The 22,648-nt window shown below is 40.9% G+C and overlaps 1 protein-coding gene across 1 annotated transcript in view; it reads right to left on the bottom strand.

Moving 5' to 3' along the window:
- tmem132a (transmembrane protein 132A) overlaps window positions 1-22,648 on the bottom strand; it is a 37,793-nt gene extending 15,145 nt beyond the window's left edge. Inside the window, exons 1-13 of the mRNA XM_030427520.1 lie at window positions 22,458-22,648; window positions 21,326-21,423; window positions 16,818-17,044; window positions 16,480-16,692; window positions 16,222-16,385; window positions 11,266-11,403; window positions 10,892-11,167; window positions 9,721-9,873; window positions 9,286-9,481; window positions 9,004-9,147; window positions 7,617-7,819; window positions 6,715-6,934; window positions 5,553-5,744 (exon numbers count right to left, since the gene is read on the bottom strand). Of these exons, the coding sequence (XP_030283380.1) occupies window positions 5,553-5,744; window positions 6,715-6,934; window positions 7,617-7,819; window positions 9,004-9,147; window positions 9,286-9,481; window positions 9,721-9,873; window positions 10,892-11,167; window positions 11,266-11,403; window positions 16,222-16,385; window positions 16,480-16,692; window positions 16,818-17,044; window positions 21,326-21,413 (2,214 nt within the window). The 5' untranslated portion in view covers window positions 21,414-21,423; window positions 22,458-22,648. The remainder of the gene's footprint in view (window positions 1-5,552; window positions 5,745-6,714; window positions 6,935-7,616; window positions 7,820-9,003; window positions 9,148-9,285; window positions 9,482-9,720; window positions 9,874-10,891; window positions 11,168-11,265; window positions 11,404-16,221; window positions 16,386-16,479; window positions 16,693-16,817; window positions 17,045-21,325; window positions 21,424-22,457) is intronic.

Below are 22,648 nucleotides of genomic sequence, written 5' to 3'. Positions count from 1 at the left end.
ATTCTCCTTGCACATACATATATTTTCACTCTCGCACACACCTACATTCTCCTTCCACACATATATTCTCCTCTCACACATATACATTCTCCTTTCATGCACATACATTCTCCTTTCACGTACATATATATTCACTCTCACGCACACATACATTCTCCTTTCAAACATATATAGTCTCCTTTCACATAGACATATTTTCACTCTTGCACATACATACATTCTCCTTTCTCAGGGACACAGGAAGTTCCTCCTTAAACAGGAAGTCACTCTCAAACAAGGAAATACATGTGCTTGCTTAGCTTATCTTAATGATGCTATTCAAACTCATCCTTTTTTCCCAGTTTTTCATTTTGGGAGTAAGTAGCAATGAAAATGACATAAGATTGTTTTTTAATAATGTCTTACAATGTGTGGAACGATTGCATGGAGAAGCTACAGATTCTTTTGTTCATGGGAGGCTGTATGGAGAACTTCGTGATCACATTCATGTCAGTGTTTTTCAATATTTTGAAGACATTTTAAAAATCCCAGTGTATACCAATAACCGTGATCATTTTGGTCACTATTACCGTGGTATGAGATGTTCTTATCGTTACTTCCCTATCTATAATCATCCAAAATTTTGCCTGTGAATACTCTCATTCATCCAGGTCATAGATATATCAAGGAAACTGAATTGAAGGCAACTGGATATGTTTATATGTACTTGAAATTCATACAAATAAATCCAGCAGCCTTTGATTCTGTTTCCTTCAGAAAACCAAAATTATGTGACAGCATTCTACAAAAGGATGAAAAATTAAAGGAAAACCCAAACATTTTGTTCAAAACTGTGTAACCAGTCTATAAGTTGACCTGGCATCCTGTAGTACCTGGCCGAGCCACTATGAAATTATTTTTATCAAAGTAATGCAGTTACAATTTCAAGTGGTTTCAAACTCTGAAAACACCCCATTAAGATTCAAGCATTTAAGGATATCAACCCTGATTTATGCTTTAAAATGTGTGTCAAACGTGCAGATTGTTTGATACCCTGTTCAAAATACTATACAGAATATTCAATTCAATATATTGTGATCTGTCATCACAATAGGAAGTTTGATGTGTGATGCTTACAGAGTCACTATTTATTAAAGGGTTAATGGCAAAACTCTTTCCAGACTTTCTTTTCTCTAATGCCACAGTGCCCTTAGTGTTGAATTCAAAGAAGACAAAAACTTTCATTAAAAACAAATCACTTTATTCAATGCCAATGAGGATAAATTAGGTATAGATAAAAGTATGGAACACTTTAATTTTATGTAAACTGTGCCTGAGCCTGAAAATAATATTACAGAGAGAGTTCAAACACTGAATTAGACTGTGTTAGTTTAAGCGAATAAACAGGCAACTTATAAATGTATACACAGAAATTAAGGGATATTTGAGTAACTCACAACATGTTTGTTAACTCTGTCAAAGATGTGGTGGTGTCTGCAGGGTCGGTCTTGTAGTATGTTGGCCTGTGTGCAGAACAGTTAAAGGTTACTCCAAAATCACCTGAAATATATGCAAAAGCAGCAAACCATTTTCCAAAATAATGATTACAAATCATTGTTTGCCAGTATAGAGGAAGATATTGATTAAATAGAGCATTTACTTTAGACTATGATCTGTGTTGTGACTGACACTCTCCTAGTGATGCTCTGGGTTGTTTATAATTCAATTCAGGACAACATGACAGCAACAGGGGAGACTTGGAGCTGTTGACAGTAGGGACAAGCAGAAAAGATACACAGACCCCCCCCCCCCTAACAACATTTTTAGTTGAAACTGGCCCCTGCAAGGGGATTTTTCTAAACAAGGTCTATTTTGATTATTTTTTTATGCACCAAAGCCCCCCATTTACATTAGAGTAGCTTATGTCCATCATCAGCCATCTGACCATGACTTACCTGCTTACTTGTACTCAACTCACTTCCTATTGCCATTGTCAGATGGCTGATGGAGGACAGAGGCAAATTTACATTTAGCCAATTATATCGCCCTTTATTTACAATTATTCTGATGTGCTGGAGATAAACAGAAAATGATCTGAAATGAATCTAATTTGAGGCAAATTTATCTTTTTTCATCTTGCCAGTGTTCAAACAAACAGAAGCCCATGGCTAATTATTATGCAGAATGACATAATCGAAGCATTCACAGGGGATATTAGCTTAAACAATAATCCATTGTGGAATGCAATACTGATATTCTGAGGGTAGTTATGGTTTCATGTCCTGCATTCACCTTAAAACGTGCCACGGGAGTTATCACTGTTTGACTAACAGACTGATACAATGTAAAACCTTTTGACTAATAGTGTTGTGCCTGGGAGAGACACAACGAGTCTAACGGCTTAGCTGTCTGTAATGCCATGCACAGTTACTTGTTAGCTGCTAAATTATATATAAACTTAAACACCTCTACTGCTCATGTCATGTTCACGTAACGTAAAACTCACACAGACATTTTACACACCATCTCATCCTCCTTTAGCTGTCCCTCAGTAAGATTTTAAATACTTCATAGGTCCAGCGATGCAAAATTAGCCAGGTTAGCCGCGGACAGTGCTGATGCCAGGCTCAACAGGCTAACATGAAGAATAAACAGTAAAGCATCATAAGAAAGGGCAAAACTTACAGCTTCCAAGTTTGAAGTGAGCATCAATAAATCCTTGATCTTCATTAAACCTTCTTTGTACTGCCACAGGATAGCAGTCTGCAGTAGTTTTCACACACATGTCAGAGTTTTCCAGTTGTGGGGTTATTTCCATTCAAAATGAAGTGAATCCACTCAGCTCCTCTGTCCTCTGAGGCGGGGGCTATTCAGCCAACAACAGAGACGTTTCAGTGATTAGCTCTCAGCTTCTACACAAGGCTGGTAAGGCCATCAAACGCCAAAGAAAAAATGGCGTCCCTTCACAAAAGTAGTTTTCAGTGAGTCCCACCCAGTCCCACCCGAACAGCCAATCACAGCACTTTTCCACTAAACTACTTCTTTTTCCATTATACTTTCTCTCACACACACACCTATATTCTCCTCTCACACACATATATTCTTTTCTCACACCCATATATTCTTCTCTTACACACACATATTCTTCTTTCACATTCATATATTTTCTTCAGATATATATAGACACATATTTTCCTTTACATGAAAAATGAAAAAATGTGTGTGAAAGGAGAATGTATGTGTGTGAAAGGAGAATGTATATGTGTGAAAGGAGAATGTATGTGCATGAAAGTGAAAATATATGTATGTGAAAGGAAAATGTATGTGTGTCAAAGGAGAATGTATGTGCATGAAAGGAAAATATATGTGTGTGAAAGGAGAATGTATGTGTGTGAAAGGAGAATGTATATGTGTGAAAGGAGAATGTATGTGCATGAAAGTGAAAATATATGTATGTGAAAGGAAAATGTATGTGTGTCAAAGGAGAATGTATGTGCATGAAAGGAAAATATATGTGTGTGAAAGGAGAATGTATGTGTGTGAAAGGAGAATGTATATGTGTGAAAGGAGAATGTATGTGCATGAAAGTGAAAATATATGTATGTGAAAGGAAAATGTATGTGTGTCAAAGGAGAATGTATGTGCGTGAAAGGAAAATATGTGTGTGAAAGGAGAATATATGTGTACGCAAGAGTGAAAATACAAGTATGTGAAAGAAGAATGTATGTGTGTCAAAGGAGAATGTATGTGTGTATGAGAGAAAATATATGTATGTGAGAGAAGAAAGTGTGTGTGTGAGAAGGCCAGAATGAATTATGTCTTGTGCGGCCCCTCATACAACGCTCAGGGCTGACACATCAAGTCCATGGGAAATTGTCAAATCCAGAGTGTTACCACTGGAATGAGTAGGTTCATGGACGAGCTGAAAAAAATTGGAAATATCAAGGCGTCTCAAAAAAGCTTTCCCTAGAGGGTCAGAGGGCTTGTTTAAAGGGATATTCCGGTGTAAGTTTAATCCATGTTCTAACATACCTTGACACTGAGTAGGACCCCCATACTGCAGTAAATGGATCCATCTATAAGCCGCCACCATAAAGCCACAAATAATGCTCAGAACAGCACCAAACTTCAGCAACAGTACAAATAGGGTCTCAGCACACAGTCCGAGGCATCTACCCTCCGCTAGCGTAGCTGGGATTTCTATTGTGAAGCTAAAAACAGATTTCAACTCTCCTCCATCAGCTTCTGGGTCGGGGAAGTCTCAATATGACGATTACCGAGTGCGGTTAGAAATGCTCAATTCCGTTCTTTTCCCTGTCTGCTCTCGATAAAAACTGTTATAAACTGGCAGGTAAGACACATATGAACTTTGACTGCTTTTCCATGTAGTCATAATCATACATTTTCATCCTTGAGCCACGGAACTTTACTGCACTTGGTAATCGACTCGTCGGGACTTCCCGTCGACAAGAAGCTGCTGCAGAAAAGAGGTAAATTTTGTCATCTTTTCAGTAGAAATCAAGCTAAGCTAGTGGAGTTTTATTGCCCCGGACTGTGTGCTGAGACCCTTTTTGTATTGTTGCTGAAGTGTGGTGCTGCTCTGAGCATTATTTTTGGCTTTTTGGTGGTGGTTTATAGTTGGATCCATTTACTGCAGTGTATTGTTGTCGTGTGGTTGTTTCTGAGGTTGATAATACTCTGTAAGTTAGCAGTCTTGCTAACTTGATCTCTCAAGAGGGAGTCTAACACAGTTTCACGGTGTGTTAGACCATGGATTAAACTTACACCTGAATATCCCTTTAAGTGGATATTGAAATCCACAATAATTAGGATCTTATCAGAGCATGTCACAAGATCTGCAATATATTCACAGAATTATTCTAGGAATTGGGAGTAAGGCCCTGGAGGTCTATACAGTTCAACCAGGTGGAGCTCCTGTTTCCTGGACAAGGCTGTTACTATTTGATGGTTTTAAAACCAGAGCCTCAACTGAAGTAAATTTAATATCCTGGTTGGAGCTTAAACTGAAAAAAGATTTGTAGATTAGAGCAACACCTCCCCCCTGTTTAGAGGCCTGAGCAACATGGGCGTAGCTATAGTCAGGAGGAGAGGCTTCATTTAGCCAATTATGTCCAGCTTATGCTCAGTGATCAAATCATTAATCAGTAAGGCTTTGGTTGACAGTGATCTAATAATAATAAAGCCAAATGTGAGGGTTTAAAGCTCATTGGAGCAGTTTTCAGCAACAGGCCGTTCAGTGGAGTGTATGTTGTAATATAGTTAATTTAGGAATTGAAGGTACATTTTAGTAGTAGTAAGTTTTGGCACATATGCAGTATTGAGGTTATGGTGGTGCACATGTTAGGATGGCGGTAACTGTGTGTTTCCATGGTGAGCTAAATAAAGCAGTTAATGGTATACAAGTGTTTCAGTTTCAACCAAAGTGTTGAGCATGTCATGACTCAGTTGCTGTTTTGTTGGAATTAGTGCTGTGTAAATGTACAAGCAATGCCTAATTTACCATGTGAGCCTTTACAGTGATATTAACTTCAAAAAATCACCCTTCCTCTCACCTGGCGGTAGTTGTACAGGATATTGTAGGCTGTCACTGTTGTTGTGATGATGAAAGGGTGGGCGGGGCTTGCTTTGACCGACATGCCGAGGCCACTGACCACCTGCACAGACAGGTCACCAGGGGTTACAGGCTCAGAGGTCACAGTGATGTCACATCGGCCAAGCACGCCATCCCACTGCTCAGAGATGACCTGAGAGAAAGAGAGAGAGTAAGAGAGGGAGACAGAGAAAGAGAGACAGAGAAAGAGAGTGAGGGAGAGATGGAGAGACACAGAGATAGAGAGACAGACAGACAGAAAGAGAGTGAGAGAGAGACAGAAATTAAGCAAAATAATAAACCAAATTATTGCAAAATAAAAAGACAATTACATCAACTATTGGACATCTACAACCAAAACCCAAAGCAAACTTCAATGCTATTTGGCCCTAAAAACGTTGACTATGTACAGACTTAGCGACCACAGCCTGGCCTTAGAGGGAAGACAACACAGACAGGCGTGGCCGTCCAGAGAGGAGAGGCTGTGTCGGCTCTGTCCACACAGACAGGTGGAGACAGAGCAGCACTTCCTGCTGCACTGTGACACATACACAGACATCAGAACCCAGCTCTACACCTAAAATACATGCATAACCCAAAACTTTGACAAACTACACCATTTACTGGAAGAAAAAAGTGTCACTGCTGTAGATGCAGCAAGATATGTAAGTGCTGCCACAGGAGAAGAGAAAAGCTGCACAACAACACCTGACATAATCTCCTCCACAAGAGCCAGCTGCTCTTCATTGGGCTCTTACCTACACAATGATATTTTGTTAATTATAATATATTATTGTTAACATTCTTGTTCTGTAGTCCTAATGCTTTGGCAACATTGTAAAACACAGTCATGCCAATGAAGCTTTTTGAATTTAATTGAAGCAACAGAGAGAGAGAGAGAGAGATGCAGAGAGAAAGAAAGGAGAGACAGACAGGGAAAGAGAGAGAGAGGGAGAGTGAAATAAGGATGGTAATGATGATGATGATAATGATGATGATGATGGTAATGATGATGATGATAGTAATGGTGATGGTAATGATGATGATAATTATGATGATGATGATGATATTGCTGCTGTGTAAGTGAAGGTGTTGAACTGAATTGATGTGCAACTGTCACATACATAGAGTGATGTCTTCCCTGGTTGTAAACCAATCAGGTTGTTCTGGGCGCCAAGGTAAGCCACTCGAGGGTCTTCTATTCTCAGTGAGTTAAGAACCAGCTCGGTAACATCCACAAACCAATCAGATGAACCCAGGAGGTATGTGGTTCGGCTGCTGGAGTCCTGTGCTGTGAACTTAGTCAGAACCTGGACTGAGGAGCGCTGATACACTGGCACACACCTGAGGAGACAGGACACACTCAATGTTTGTGAATAAAATACGTGACGTTATTCATAGTAACCTTGGATCACTGAATTTGGTAAAAGCTCCCTGCCTCAACAAGCCTTAATGTGGGGTTTCTGACCTCTATTTGAAACAAGCGCCAAGGGGCAGTTGGTGGGCATTTGTGTGTTCAACACATGAGTCAGCCCTTGTTGGTGGCTTTTTGGCAGACTGAGCATGACAGTGGAGTCCATTAGTTAGAGAAATGGCTCTGATTGGCTGTTCAGCTAAGTGAGTTAGAAAATATAGACGTTAACGACACTGGATTTAAAATACTTTGCAAATATTTTATGAGGCAAGAAATAAATTAGACTTCAAGGCACTACAAATTTGTAATGTGTGTCGGCACGTCACTGTGTGTAGTGTACTTGTTTATTACAGCCAGCTAAACTATATTCTAGTCAATAGAAATAAAGAATCCAAACCTTCCTCAAGCTGTCCCAGCTTTAGCTAACACTGTGGTCTAAGGCTCATCATCATGGATATTCTCTTTAGTGAAAAGTTACAGTCCAGTGAGGGTTCACTGCCTATGCATTTAAGAAAACAAATGTGGCTGCCACTGAGAGAATACTTTAAGCCAATAAAGCTTATAAAGAGGCTGAATAAACCACAGTGAAGACACACTGGAGCTGTTTCCTACCCTCTCTCTGTGAAGTGGTTCCAACCATCGATGGCATTGAGAACGGGGTCTGACAGGGACACTCGCATGGGCACTGAGGGAGCCCACACCTCCAGACACACAGAGCCATGTAACGTCCCAAGTAAAAACTCCACTGTTGCACAGGTGTTACCCAACCCGGATTCACTGCCATCCACAAAGAGGGTGGAGCAATCACTGGACACCTGTGGTTGAAATTGAGACAGATATGGACAGATGGAGGAAAAGTTAAGAAGATTTTATTGTTTAATATCAATGTTTTACATTTCTTTCAATAAGGACATTAACATGATAGAAACAGTATCTCAGACACCATATGTATTATTTGCATTTGAAATACTACAGATCTGTCTATCAATAGAAGAGAATAATTATCTGATTAAAGTTCCTTTTAGTCAGTACACAGTTGTGTATGACAGGGGGATTCTGAGGGTATTTTATATCAACAATAGGTTATATTTAAATGTGTAATATGTTGCTCATAGTAAAAAATCCAGCTCAGTGGTCTAATGTGAATGTTGGACACAAACACGACTCTAAAGAATGATAAAGTCACTGTGTGTGTAAATAAGCATGTGTTTGACAACACATTGTCCACAGCCACTTAAAGTCCGTGTAAAGCAAATTCAGGCATTTTCTTCGAAACACATTAAATAGGTCATACATGTATTTCCTTAAAACATATAAAAAGCCATTCAACCATTCAGAATTTAATTTTGGAGCTAGGCTTCACAAACTGTGTTTCAAAATTTCTGTGTTGAGGATTTAATGGGCGGGTCCATCCTGCTGCGGAAGCAGTATAAGTACGTTCAGCACATTAGCTTACCGTAAAATACCCAATAATGGCCGGGGCGTTTATTTGTTTCAACCACTTATCAGACCAGGGGTTTATTTGGGACCAGGCGGCAATTTGGGACAAATTCCTTCCTCACAAAAATCAGGATGAAAATGTCACAAACTTTGCCATCCTCTCGGTGAACTCTCTGGCATCCTTCTGGGCAATAGTTGTGCGTCTTCTGCAAGTGAAGTTGTTGCGGCGGAGGAAATGATTCAGCCAACCAGCACTCGCTGCAAACTCCTCATCTCTGCTGTCACTCAAGGTGGCATACATTTGTTTCGCCATCACCCTGATCATTTTATTTAGTATTAAAGTATAAGTGTAAGTCTAAGTATTAATGTACTTAGTCTTAGACTATTCTTTATACTTTTCAGTATAAGCAAAGTATACTTCACTATACTTTTCTTAAGTATATAAAATATAGTATATAAAAAGTACACTTCAAGTATACTGCCTTAGTTTTAGTATAAAATAAGTACACTTGAATAAACTACTTTTTGCTAAGGGATGACACTTTTATCTGAGTCGTACCTTGACAGTGTTCTCGTTGGTGGAGTGGCATGTGACTGCAGATGTAACGTCCGACACCTTCCCATCATGACTTATGGCCAGGACAATGACAGGAAGTGACACCCGCTGGTTGGTCAGTATTGCTGTGTTGATGATTGTGTTACCCTGATGACAAATGGAACAAAAACACACAATCACAGTGAGGTTTAATAACTAAGATCAGATAGACCTTTATGTATCATACATTATGAAAATGATGATCCTTAGCTTGTGATTGATTGAATGAATGAGTGAATGAAGCACCTCTGTAATGGGAGCGATTCCAGAGATGTGTCGATCAGCGAATGAGAAGACGCTCACTCCTGCACTGTGTGGCAATAGTGGGTTGTTATGCCCAGAGTACTCCACCCACCAGTTAGCAGGCACTGCCATGGCAACACCGAAACTCTGTCTCAGGCTGTCGACTGACAGACACACCACCTGCTGAAGGAAAGTGGGACTGCAAGGCAACACTGATCAGAGACTGAGCCGCCAGTAGGTTACTTGGTTACATGATGGTTAAGTAAGGCAGCTTTCAAAGCAAATGGGATTGAAGCTATAAAAGGAAAAAGTTGTGAATGATTTTCTTAGTTATCATGAGATTAGCTAAATGAACCTGCTCCATTCTTTCGTCTGCATATTTAGTTGTAATGGCTTATTTAAATACAGAAATTAGATGGACTCAGACTCTTGACCCACTTATGTGTTTGCTTGAGCGTGCTGTGTTTGTGGCAGAAGATGGACAGCACATCGTGTTTTGAGCCTTGGCTTTTTTCCAGAGTCACTGCCCAAAGGTCAGAGGTCAAAGTTCTCTGGGCCACCACTGACACCAAGCCCTTCTTCACCTTCAGCCTGCGAGAGTTTGTTGGAAGTTAGTGATACAGTATGATACACATCATTAGCTTTTTTCAATTCAAAAATCATATTTTCCTCTTACCTGTAATGCTGTCTTTCCATCTAAATGTTACGGTGTGAGATGCTAAGTTTTGGAGATGTCTGCCTTCTTGCCAATATTATGGAAAACTAGATGGCTGGTGATCAACTGGTCGTACTCAAAGTGGCAAAAAGGCACATTTGAAAGACTCAACAGCAATGTCTCTTTCCAAAAAACATGTCCCCATTATTTAAGATAATCCACAGACCATTGTTATGATCAGATTCATGCAAAAAAGTAAGTGAGTAAGAGTCAGGCAATGTTCTGAGACATCCACTTAACAATATTCTGAAGCAATTTCTGAGACATCCACTTAATAATTTTGGCCAGGAATTTGTGCAGAGTGGTTAAATGAGAGCCATTACTGAGCCTAACAGGTAAATAGAGTTGAGTGTTGTAGGTAAAGGACAGATAAAACACTGAGCCAAGTACCTCAGGGAGCATATACAGTATAATTAATCCCAACAATCAATACAACTGGCATCAGAAGGAAGTGTGTATCTACTCATGCATGACAGGCTAGCTAGCCAGCTGAGCTAGCTCAGGTGAGGACACCATTAATTCCACACGCATTATCCTCTCATCCATGAGACGATGCAAGCGTCTTTCTGTGCTGTGATATGGTCGGAGGATGTAGTTTGGTAGACAGAAAATAGTTCTTGTATGTGACTGCTCACATCAAGGTCTGTCGATTATCTTGAGTAACTAGTTAATTTCTGGGAGACGTTGCTGTTGAGTTACTTCAAATGTTTTAAAAAAATGTTTGGTGCTTTGAGAGCCATCAAGTACTATAGTACTGCTATACTGGAGAGAAGGCAGATATCTCAATGGCTGATATCTAAAGAAAACTTGGCAACTCACACACAACATTCTAGATGAATAAATAGCACCCAAGGTAAGAGGAAAAGTAGGGTCGAAATATAATTTCATATTCACCTTACGACAACAAACTCAGCACTGAAGTTTGCTCTCAGATTTACAGACACCCTGACTGGCTGTCCTATCAGAGCCAGGCCCCTGTGATAGCGAATCAGGACATGGGAGTCCAGGTTAAGCTCCTCCCCTTCCTCTCCATTCAAACACTTTTCTTGTTCTTTGGTCCTGCTCTCCACTCTTTCTTTCTCCTCCTCCTTCAGTGTCACTGCTTTGATATGGAAGAGCTGCCTCAGGGATGAAGTTGCTCTGTCCTCCACACATCTAGATTGATGGTCACTGGGTACAAGGAGATCGACAGATGTTGGAGAAAGAAAGACAGAAATGAATTCTTAAGAAGCAATGACAAAACTGAGTCTCTCTCAGCACAGACATACCTTTGTGTCATCTCAAAGTCAGCCACTGTGTCGAAGGAGGAGTAGTAAAGCTGTATCTGGTTTCTCACAGGACCCCGTTGGTATCTGAAGGCCCGTGGCACTTGCACCTGGGTTTCTCCATTCACAGCTGATTGGTATCTGAATGAAGATATAAATTAATCTCATTAAGCAACAGACCTTGAAGGATAAGCCTCACCTATGATGATGAGGGAGACAAAGCTCTGTGGAAACTGTTTTAAACAGATCTGGCAAAGAATATATTTCTGTTGTAACCAGACCAGCTCCTCATGTTTAAAGACAGTTAAATTTGGATCATTAGCATAATGGATTCCCCTACATTTCCATGTTAGGTTGCTTGTTTGACTCCAGTTGTGGGCAAGTTTAATTCAAGTCTACTTTGCTGGTGCCACCCAGCATCAGGAGCAGTTTGGGGTTCAGTATCTTGCCCAAGGACACTTCAACATGCAGACCAGGGGAATCGAACCAGCGACCTCCCAGTAACAAGACTGGAGAGGGACAAGTTCACAAGGGGGACACATTTTGGTCACTTTGCTATTAAGGGGGACAATGTCTACCTTGTTGACCCTCAGATTGCCTTCTGATCATAACTAATTACTTCTTTTTATTACTTGCACTGCATTATATTTTTATTTTTACTTAAACTGAGCACAGAAGTACAGTGTGGTTTCTGGGCTTCTCTTCTTTAAGGTGTCGGCGTGTAGTTTGATCATAAAAAGAGTCTGCGGAGTCAAGGCGGGTGGAATGAAGAAGCAATCTTTATTAAAACAGAATCTATCGCCTTGAGTCCAGGTCAGAAGCGGACGCGTTCTGATATTATCAAATCTGTGGACAAAACAATGCCAAAAATGCTCTGCCCTCTGCTCCCTCAAAACCCCAGCCTTTGCTTCTTAAGAGGGTTTTTTTCCAAGTGCCACCACCTCTGCTCTCGTGTGTGGGGCTTTATTAGAGCTTATTGCCCATAACCACCCACTTCTCCTAATTGGTCACTTTGATAGATTAAAGGTACATCTATCCAATGGGAAAGAAACGAAGGATGGGTCTGCCTCACATCCCCTATGAAATAACTCTTGTGGGGGTTACTTAACTTTGCTGATGTCAGCTAAAGTAGACAGGATGGTCTTTCTTAAACTTAGATGACAATATATAGTTGAGTCAGCTCCAAACCTCTGGTGTGGGCTCTTTCCTGTAGCTTATCTCTGATGCCCACCTCAGGGCTGATCAGGGCTCCTGGGCCTGGGATGCTTATCCTGTCGTATTCCCACCCTTGTCTACCGGGGAGCATCTGGTCCTATCCCATCCTGTCTTCCCTCTATTCACTATTGTCTTGGAGCCCAGGCTGTGTAAGCAAACCACAGACACTACACTACTATAGGACCCCTGGAGCTGTGAGCTTCCCTCTGTCTGCACTCTTTAACTCACATGAGGAGGAACAATTAGTCATCATTCAATCTACACTAAGTAAACTCAAAAATCTGAATGTGTTGCCATCCAGATACCTCAACAGTACATGTCACAAAAACTTTTCACTGCTCATCCTGTAGGAGTATGTGACAAATAAAACCTTTGAATCTTGAATCTTTGATTCAAAATAGCAATGATTAAGATACTATTATTAACTTTAACAGAGTAATATGTAAAGAGTTAATTATCCCACAAGGACATTTCCTGCACAATTAAGTTAGCGTCATCCTGGGGCCAGAGGTTCCAATAAAAAGGCTAATCTTAGGGTGCTGGCATCAAGCAAGGACAAACAGGGAACCCAGGCACACAGCACCACAAGCTACAGCAACATGTAATTTATGCTGGCGCCAACAATATTCGTCAGAAGTAGTCTGAGATCACAAAAGATAGCCTAGCCAGGACTTTTCAGACTGCAAGAAGATGTGTCGGTATCAAGTAATCATCTCTGGTCCCTTACCCCAGCGGGGTAATGATGAGATGTACATTAGGCTTGCAGCTATAAACTGCTGGCTGGCGCGTCACTTTAGGGAGCAGGGATACAGGTTTTGTGGACAACTGGCCCTCTTTCTGTGGTTGCCCCCACCTGCTGATAGCAGACGGCCTTCATCCTACTGGAGTCGGCACTGCTGTTTTGTCGAGCAATATAGACAGGTGTTTGAAGCAGGTTTGACACCAAGGATATAGCACTTGGCAGGTCGCAGGTGACTAGGGAGCCTGCTAGTGATACTGTTAGTGCTGGTATGGAATCCACTAGTCTAGTTAATATGGTTAGTCACCAGAATGATAGCTTAGTTTATAACATTGAGACTGTCACCTGCATTCAGCACTTTTTCATTGAATCATCCTCTAAATGTGTAAGTCACTATAATCTAATTTTGATCTCCACCTCTGACGGTGGAAAAATGTCTCAGCAACCACCTTACACAGTCTTACATAATAAAATACCTTTTATCATAATAAAATACCTTTTATTATTATATATTATAAATTATCTAACATACGCTCCACTGAACGGCATGTGACTGAAAAATGCTCCAATGAGCTTAAAACCCTCACATTTGTCTTTATTAATATTAGATCACTGTCAACCAAAGCCTTACTGATTAATGATTTGATCACTGAGCATAAGCTGGACATGATTGGCTAAATGAAGCCTCTCCTCCTGACTATAGCTACGCCCATGTTGCCCAGGCCTCTAAACAGGGGGGAGGTGTTGCTCTAATCTACAAATCTTTTTTCAGTTTAAGCTCCATCCAGGATATTAAATTTACTTCAGTTGAGGCTCTGGTTTTAAAACCATCAAAAAGTAACAGCTTTGTCCAGGAAACAGGCTTCCACCTGGTTGAACTGTACAGACCTCCAGGGCCTTACTCCCAATTCCTAGAAGAATTCTGTGAATATATTGCAGATCTTGTGACAGATCTTGTGACACGCTCTGATAAGATCCTAATTATTGTGGATTTCAATATCCACTTAAATAACTCTCTGGATTTGATCATTTCCAATGGGCTAGATGTGTCAGCCCTGAGCGTTGTGTCCGTTTCATCTGCTGTGTTGACCACTCTCTCACATTTGAAGCCTCACTAGCCTGTCACTGATCAATGACACAAATGTTTTTACTTCTCGTCATATCAGCCCGGCCATCAATGTGGGTCCTGGCTCCTTTTGCGACTGTCACAAAATCTGTGGAAAAATTCACCTCTCTTTTTGATTCTGTTGCACCCGTCTCGACCAAGACAAGAAAACCAAAGAAATCTAATCCCTGGTTTACTAATGAAACCCGAGATCTCAAGCAGACAGTATGGCGCAAATCTAAAGTGGACATTTTTTATCTTGCTTGGTGTGTTGGTGTACTTAATAATAAGTGTGCTCTTAAAACTGCTAGAACAGCATAATAATCCAGCCTAATAAACATTTAAAAACACAATCCTAGATTTATCTTCAACACCCTGGCTAAACCCACTCAAAGACCACAGTCAAATGAAGACCTTGGACCTCTCTGGCTTCCTCTTCAAAGTTTATTATAAAACATCCTTCTGCCTATTCTCAGTCAGTCTTAGCTCTAAACACTTTTGAAAATATCTCCCTTGAGATATTGTGTAAAATCCTCAAAACCAGCTACTTGCGTATTGGACCTGCATTTGATACTATAGATCATAGCATATTTTTAGGCTGACATGAAAGTCAATTTAGCATATCTGCCCTGACTCTAGCCAGGCTAAAATCGTCTGTCTGAAAGAACACAATGTGTTTCTTACAATAATACTTAATCAGTTTTTACTGATGTAGAGTATGGAGTTCCCCAGGGCTCTGTTCTGGGCCCTTTTCTCTTCTCTTTATTTATTTCACCTCTTGGCCAAATAATTCAGAGTTATGGAATATGTTTCCACTGCTATGCGGACGACACTTAGCTGTACGTGCCCGCAAAAGCTGATGATAAATCTCAAATCACGAAATTAGAGACCTGTGAATAAATGGATGTCAGAATACTTCCTGCTTCTAAATTCAGATAAAACTGAGATGCTGGTCATTGGCCCCGCTAGACAGAGACACCTTGTTGATAAGGTAACCGTTACTCTCAACAACTGTGTTATTTCTAAAAGTTCAACTGTCAGGTATCTAGGTGTTACTTTTGATTCTACCCTCTCTTTTGAACAGCAGTACAAAGAAATGACCAAGATCGCTTTCTACCACCTGCGCAATATCGCTAAAAGCAAGAGAGTGGTCTTGCTGCTTGCCTGCTGCCACACTGCTTACATGAAAGCTATGCTGTCACTGAATTATTTTCATTAACTGCTGCTGTTCATACAGCATTTGAAAAGCCGCTCCAAAACCCTTCATCCACCTGAAGACTCTTAGGTTTAATTCCAATTTTTACACCTACATTTTGTTGTTGAGTGTCCCCTTGCCCCTCAGAACAGCGTTACATGCGGTAGTGCTTTAAATATCCCATATGAAATGGGACAAACCATTATGACCCTTATATGTCACCAGTTGTCATAAATAGCATTTCTGTAAACAGATGGGACCAGCCTTTTCTAATATGGTGTCTTCAACTTTGGTGGTTTCTCTTATGATACCATAGCAATCATGGCATTATCACAATAACATTTGTAATTTATCTGATGGAGATAGAAAAGCACGGGCAATTGCAATTCATTCACAACTTCACTTATCAATCAAGTCATCAAATACAAAAGAGAACTGCTTCATAACATGGACACTGTCAGTTCTTTATAGGCAAGTATCAGCAACCAGTGCTTCTACCCTGCCAGTCTCCACTGATTATTATGGTCACTCCCTCCTCTCTGCTATACTGAGTGAGTTGTTTCTTTTTAACAACTGACAAGGTCAGATCCTAGACACCAACTATAAATGCTGTGTTTATTCTACATTCGTATTATAACCCATTCTAATGGAGTTGGCTGATGATGGAAGTGAACTAATACAACATTTTAACTTTTAAGATCTCACCTCGATGAAGGACGAGTCACACCCTGATGGCTGACAGTGTTGTTGTTATGATGCCCGCTCCATGGCCGTTCCCGCTTCTGCACCCAGCGACGTGGGTGGGTGTGTTGATCCTCAAACCAGTGACTGGGCAGTGTCAGAGTTACCACACACAGCCCTAAAGGAGGCTAGGAAAAAGCAAGGATGGATTAAAGTATGAAATGTTGAAGTGAATGAGTCTGAAAGACACACGCAGTAAGCTGAGAGAACCTGGTTTCTTACCTGTGTCATACAGGAGGCCTTGTGTTCCTCTGTCTCCTTGAAAGCATGCAGGGTGATGCAGGTCCCTCGGGTGCTGGTGTCGACCCATTTGTGGAACAGTGTTCTCACCCTAAACCTCTCCTGCCCACTCTCATCCCTATCTCTCTCTACATGCTCTGAAAGGAGTGAGGTGGACAGAAGAGGAGAGAATGGTAGGACAGGCTCTGATATGAGCTTTGGGAAGAGAAAGACAGGTGTGTGGCTGGTTAGGTTCAGCACTTGATGTAGATTTACATTGCTATATTCAGTCAACTCATCCACACATTTACTCTCATCTGTCCTGTACCTTTAACCCTTACCTGTGTAACTGAGTAAGGGCCAAACGAAGCCTGCAGGCCTGGTCTGGGGGCCTGGCCACGTGGGGGCACCATGAACAGGCTCTGGGAGAAGGAGAAAGGACTGGAATTGGAGAAAAGAGGGCCTAGCTCTGCCTGGGACAGAGGGAGGAACTGCCAAGGGGGAGGGATGACCGACATGTGGACTGGCAGAGAGAGAGGGAGAGGAGGCTGCAGGAGGGATGGAGGGACTACGGGAAGAGATACAAGAAAAACAGGGAGGAGGTCAGAACCAAAGGGTTAGAGATTCAGGCGTTATGGAAGTCAGAAGTCCTACTTTCTTCTTTTAAGTCCCACTCCACTCGCATTTACTTTAAATCTCAGATCAACACCTGCAGGATTTATAATATCACAACTGCTTTTGAAGAAATCAAGGCCCAGTAAGGAGTTAAGCAACTTCATAGCCATTTTACCTCCAACTGACAATGGACAACTTCAACCTTTTACATTCTGAGATAAAGTCTGACTGCACAGTGTAATGGCTGTGGAAAAACACAATCATTTGTCTACAGTTTGTAGGCAACCACAGATCATATCTGTGGTTGCCTACAAACTTTGATTTCGATTTTCAATTTTCCTGGAAAAATAATATTTGAATTATGGGCAGCGTGTCTTCCTTTGCGCAACGAAAACAGGAAGAGATATCGTTTTACCTAGGCGGTCCTACAAGGTAACAGTGGAACAACTGGAATAACTGATGAATTCTAAAAAAGTAAAAGAATAAAGTAAAAGGGAAGAGGGAGAGGTAACTGAGGTAAAACAAGAGTGAACAGAGGGGCAATAACTTGATGGTGTTGTGTCAAAGTCGGTCCCCCGCTGAAATGTGTGCTCCCTCACCAGCCAGTCTTAAGACATTCTTTCTACTCGATCAGTTAGTGTTAAAACCTGCCCACTTATTAGTACAATCGACCAATTTACTCAAATTGGGAACAAATTTGGAATCTGCTGTTTTCTGCTTTGCACATATAGCCATGCTGCTAGAGTTGTGTTTGTGACAGCCCACAGGCAAACACTAGGAGGGGGGAAAGTGGTTCAGTGGTACAGTGGTGTTTCTGTCTCAGCCACTCGGCTCTCTATCACTTATTTTTGCACTATGTAAATCCAGAGGGCAGAAACTCAGAGTGTAACACTTTAGGGCAGTGCATCACACACAGCACCAGCTGTCATTGATTTGGGTGAAAGTGGATCATATTTTGCTCTTAAGATTTAGCTCTGATAGCAGACTCTGCTCAAAGCAACAGTGGGGAGCTTTGAAGCACTAGGATGAGGACTTTTTCAAGTCTGTGTAGGGAGTGGGCACCAGAACCAGAGCCAGGCGTGTAGGAAATGGAGCCGGGCTAAGCAGCCTCTACAGACATCAGGACGGAGGTGAAGAGACCGAAGCGGATGTGGACAAAGAACAAACTAAACTAGAACTGCAAGCAGTTATAAACGGGGGCCAAGCCCCCCCGCACGACTCGGACCCTGAGCACTGCAGAGCCCACGGAAGTTGGCCCCTAAAGGATGATGGGCTCGGGGCAAAAGTGAGGACACAGGCCAACGTCTGAGCCGTGGTACTCGCTGTAATGGGAAGTGCACTGGAAGTGGAAATGGCTGAATGTGTGCCGATTTGGATTTGTTGTAATAAGTCATGCCCACATTGACCAGTAATGACCACTTTCAAGATATGGCCTCAGGATTGGCCCTACATCATACCGACCAAATTTCGTGAAAATCGGTGTAGCCGTTCAAGAGATTTTTTTCAACTTTATTTTTATTGAACAACGCCGCCACAGAAAAATACATGTTTCAGTTGTTACATTTTTATTTTTATTTTTTTAATATATATATATATATATATATATATATATATATATATATATATATATATATATATATATATATATATATAAAAATAAAAAATATTGCTTTCCTGGCTGCTGTAAGTAGTATATGCAGTAGATATGTCTTTTTCCTATTCATCTCTGTTTCAGGGGGGGCCCCAAGGATGGCCAGCAGTGGGTTCCTGGGCAACTAAGAAGCAAATATTTTGTCCAATGAGTCAAATATCTCCCTCCAAAAGTTGTCAAAAATTGGACACTTCCAAAATACATGCGTGTGGTTCGCAGACTCATCTCCGCAATTTCTCCAGCATGCACCTGTTTGACTGGGATCTATTTTGGAAAGGATTAGCGGGGTTCTAAAAAAATCTGTGAACTATTTTCCACTGGAACTCTCTCCATAGGTTTGCACAAGTAACTTTATGCACTTCTGAAGAAATACTGTCCCAGACTTCCATGCTTATCTCTAGTTCAAGTTCTGCTTCCCATTTTTGTTTAATGTGCAGAGTGTTTTCCCGTTGTATATAGCGCGCTATATACACTAGATATTGGCCTCCTAGTATCCTCTCTTTTTTGGATCCTTATCAAGTACCGCTCAATAGGTGAATCGGATTTTTTAATGATAGTCCAATCTGGGTGTTTAGACAGATAACTTCTTACCCGAAGGTACCTATAAAAATCTGATCTTGGCAGACTGAATTCATCACCTAACTGTTCAAATGTTTTTAATTCCTGTTCTCTAATAAGCTGATGGACAAAATTTAGGTTCAAATGTCTCCATTTTTTATATCCCCCATCCAATTTCAACGGCATAAATCCTTTTAAATGAGCAATACTTGACAGAGCCGATACATTACCAGGGAGGCCGAAAGTCCTCTGCACCCCTCTCCATAGTGGCTTTTGACCATCTACCCAGGGTCTCTTCAAGAGCTTTATTTTCAGTGAATGGAACATTTGATAAAGGCATCAGAGCACAGAGTGACTTTTCAATCTCCAGCCATCTAGTGTCTCTCTCATCCAAAATCCAAACTGTCAGGGCCCTTAGCTGACAGGCCACTTCCCATCTTTTTAGCGCCTCCTAGTGGTCACAATTCGCCAAATTCGGCTCATCCCTTCCCAGTTTCATGGCAACCAAGGATCTCAAATTTGGTGTTAATAGCATTTAGTTTGACCGAGATATCAAACAGTTTACATTATCATAGCTAGCTACAGAAATTTGTACGTTAATAATTTGCAAATTTTTTGACCGAGCAAAATTCTTTTGATAACTTTAGATCAGGTCCAGCTGAAGAGTGTACGTGCAGAGTTTCATGCAGATCGGACAAAATCCCAAGGAGGAGTTTTTGCGATTTTGCGAAAAAAAAAAAAACACGTTCTAACCGGAAGTGGGCGTGGCCAATCGCAAAGTGATTCAGCTCCATTCAGGGAATACAAGGTTTTTGAATGTACAACATATTGTTTGGGAGTTATAGGCAAAAACGTGTTGGCTTAGGTTATAGCGCCCCCTGCAGGCAGATATATGTAGTTTTTTGTGTCTGAGATATTCGCAGGAGTCTGGACCAACCCTCCAAATTGCACCGCCCTCCCTTGCACGGTTTAGCCTGCAGCACCACTTTTAGCCGGAGAAAAATAAAAATAAAAATCTTTACGATTACAACAGGATTCCTAGCACTGCTGGTCCTAGGAAAGCCCCTCGGGCTTGGCCCCCTAAAAAAAAAAAAAGAGAGAGAGTAGTGCAGCAAGAGGCCAGACTCTCAGACTGGCTATTAATTGTTGCAGAGAGCTTCGCTGAATAAGACCGCATATCACCAATGACAGACGCAGAGCTGGACTTGTTGCTTTTGAACCGTCACTAAAGTTAGCAGGTTTGCAATTGGCTGTTAGCAAAGTTTTTAACTTGATAGCTTTTAATCATATGCCAAGTCAGCCCATTAAAAACAGAGGTTCAGTTGGTCTCATGTCACAGCCAGGTGGTATCGTCTTTGGTTCAGGTGATGCTAGCTTGATGTGCTGGTAGCGACTGTTCTGAGCTGTGTTCAGCGTTTGTGCATAACTTTGACTGTCACAGGGCCAAAATGCTTGAGCATTAATTTTTACATCAAGGAATATGTTTTTCAAGCCATAACAGCCAGGTTTTGTTTGTAGCTAGCATGAAATGTTACACTAAATCTGACAAACACTAAATCTTGTTACAGAAACAGCTGCTGTGTAGCCCACCAAATCACACAAAATACCAAGCTCTACATCATGTTGTCTGACACATGGAAGACTGAAGCCTCCAGAACTAAGAATGAGAAGGCTAAGAATGAACTTTTCATAGAACCATGTGACAGCTTGTGTCCAGCAGTTTAACATAAAGGACAGCAATATTAGTATATTGAACAATATATTACACAACATATTGTGGAGGAATTTTATGATTCTCCCTGGTCATTTTGTCATACAACACAATAGCAGGTGATACCTAGCTTGTATAGGGGTTAGAGTCAGGCACTAATCAGTATTCAAAGAAACCTTTTTAAATAACATAAAACTTGTCTGGAGAGGATTAAAACAATGTCTGATAAGACACACAACATAAACAAGATGTTGAACTCCACCCTACAAGTCCACCCTACTGATGAAAAATCTGTTACCACAATAAAGACTCACGTTCTGTGAAAATCCAAAAGAGCAGCAGCATGCTTTTCTCTTCTCGTCTTCTGCCCCTCCGCAGACCAGCCCAGCTGACATCTGCCATGCCTACAGACCTGATGCAACACAGTATCATGTGACAACGAGTCTGCTGTGGATTATATCAATATGACACTATTCTGGATTACATATTCTCATACAACACTGATCCAGAACGTGACAATTTAACTGTCCACATTCCCCTTACCTAAATTGTACTTTAGGTTTTGGGGTTAAGATGCTATGATAACAATATCTAATCTTTGCCAGTTACTTCAAGTTGTTATTTTATCTTAATGCAGCAACAAGGAACTTAACTTTCGGTGTTGATCCTGGCAGCCTCTGTGGACAAAAGCTGATGATGGTGATGAACAAAGTAAACTATGATTTAGTACCATACCACCAGACTACAGAGCAGCTTGTTCTCTCAGGCTGTGAGACTCCTCAATTCATCCTCAGCACTCCAAGATAAAAACTGTTATTTTAACTTAATTTTATGACTTAACCAACAAGGTAAACTGGAATCTGACCCAGATTAAGCATAGGCATTAGGATACAACTATGATGAATATAACAGCCAGTCTTCTCACTGATGGTTTCCTTTCTTTCTTAATGTCATAAAAAGGCATCAGTATTATTTTAAGAGCGTCTCATAAACAGTTAAAAGTTCCATGTAGTACCTTGAACCATATGTGTGTAAAGAAGGCATATTTCATTTAAAATGTTGGTTCTCCATTTAAGTGTTAAAAACAGTTGCTTTTATAAATGAAAAGTAAAAATTTCCTGAGGTCACCAGAAAGGATTGGGTCAGCTCTGCACATACTAAGCCTGTTATTGTCACGCAACAACCACAAAGGAAGGGAATTTTACATACATACTGTCACACTTGCACACCTCAGGTGGGTGGAAGTAGGTTGAATGCAGACACTGTATGTTCTGCACCAGATTAAAGAGTGGGCAGCAGAGCATGCAGCTAAATATATAAAATGAGTGTGTTCCCATATGACAGCAATCTCTGGGAATAGGTCAGATGGTACAAAGCCATAAAGTTCTACACACACACACACACACACACACACACACACACACACACCCACATCCACACACCCACCTGTAAATCTGTTCAGATTACACCTTTCCCTCGAGGCATTTTTAAGCAGGCTTGAAAATCCTTAATACAATAAAAACCGTCCCCAAAAAATATACTAAATTAAAATAAACAGTTATATATTCTTTTTTGTCCCTGTTGCTCTTCACTGCTGGTCTCTTGCTGCTGCTATGAACCTCCCCCCCCTCTCTCTC

Source organism: Sparus aurata, chromosome 1 (genome assembly GCF_900880675.1).
Source record: "Sparus aurata chromosome 1, fSpaAur1.1, whole genome shotgun sequence".
Taxonomy (NCBI): Eukaryota; Metazoa; Chordata; class Actinopteri; order Spariformes; family Sparidae; genus Sparus; species Sparus aurata.
Note: the sequence above shows the minus strand (reverse complement) of the source record. Positions and strands in the feature narration are given on the sequence as shown.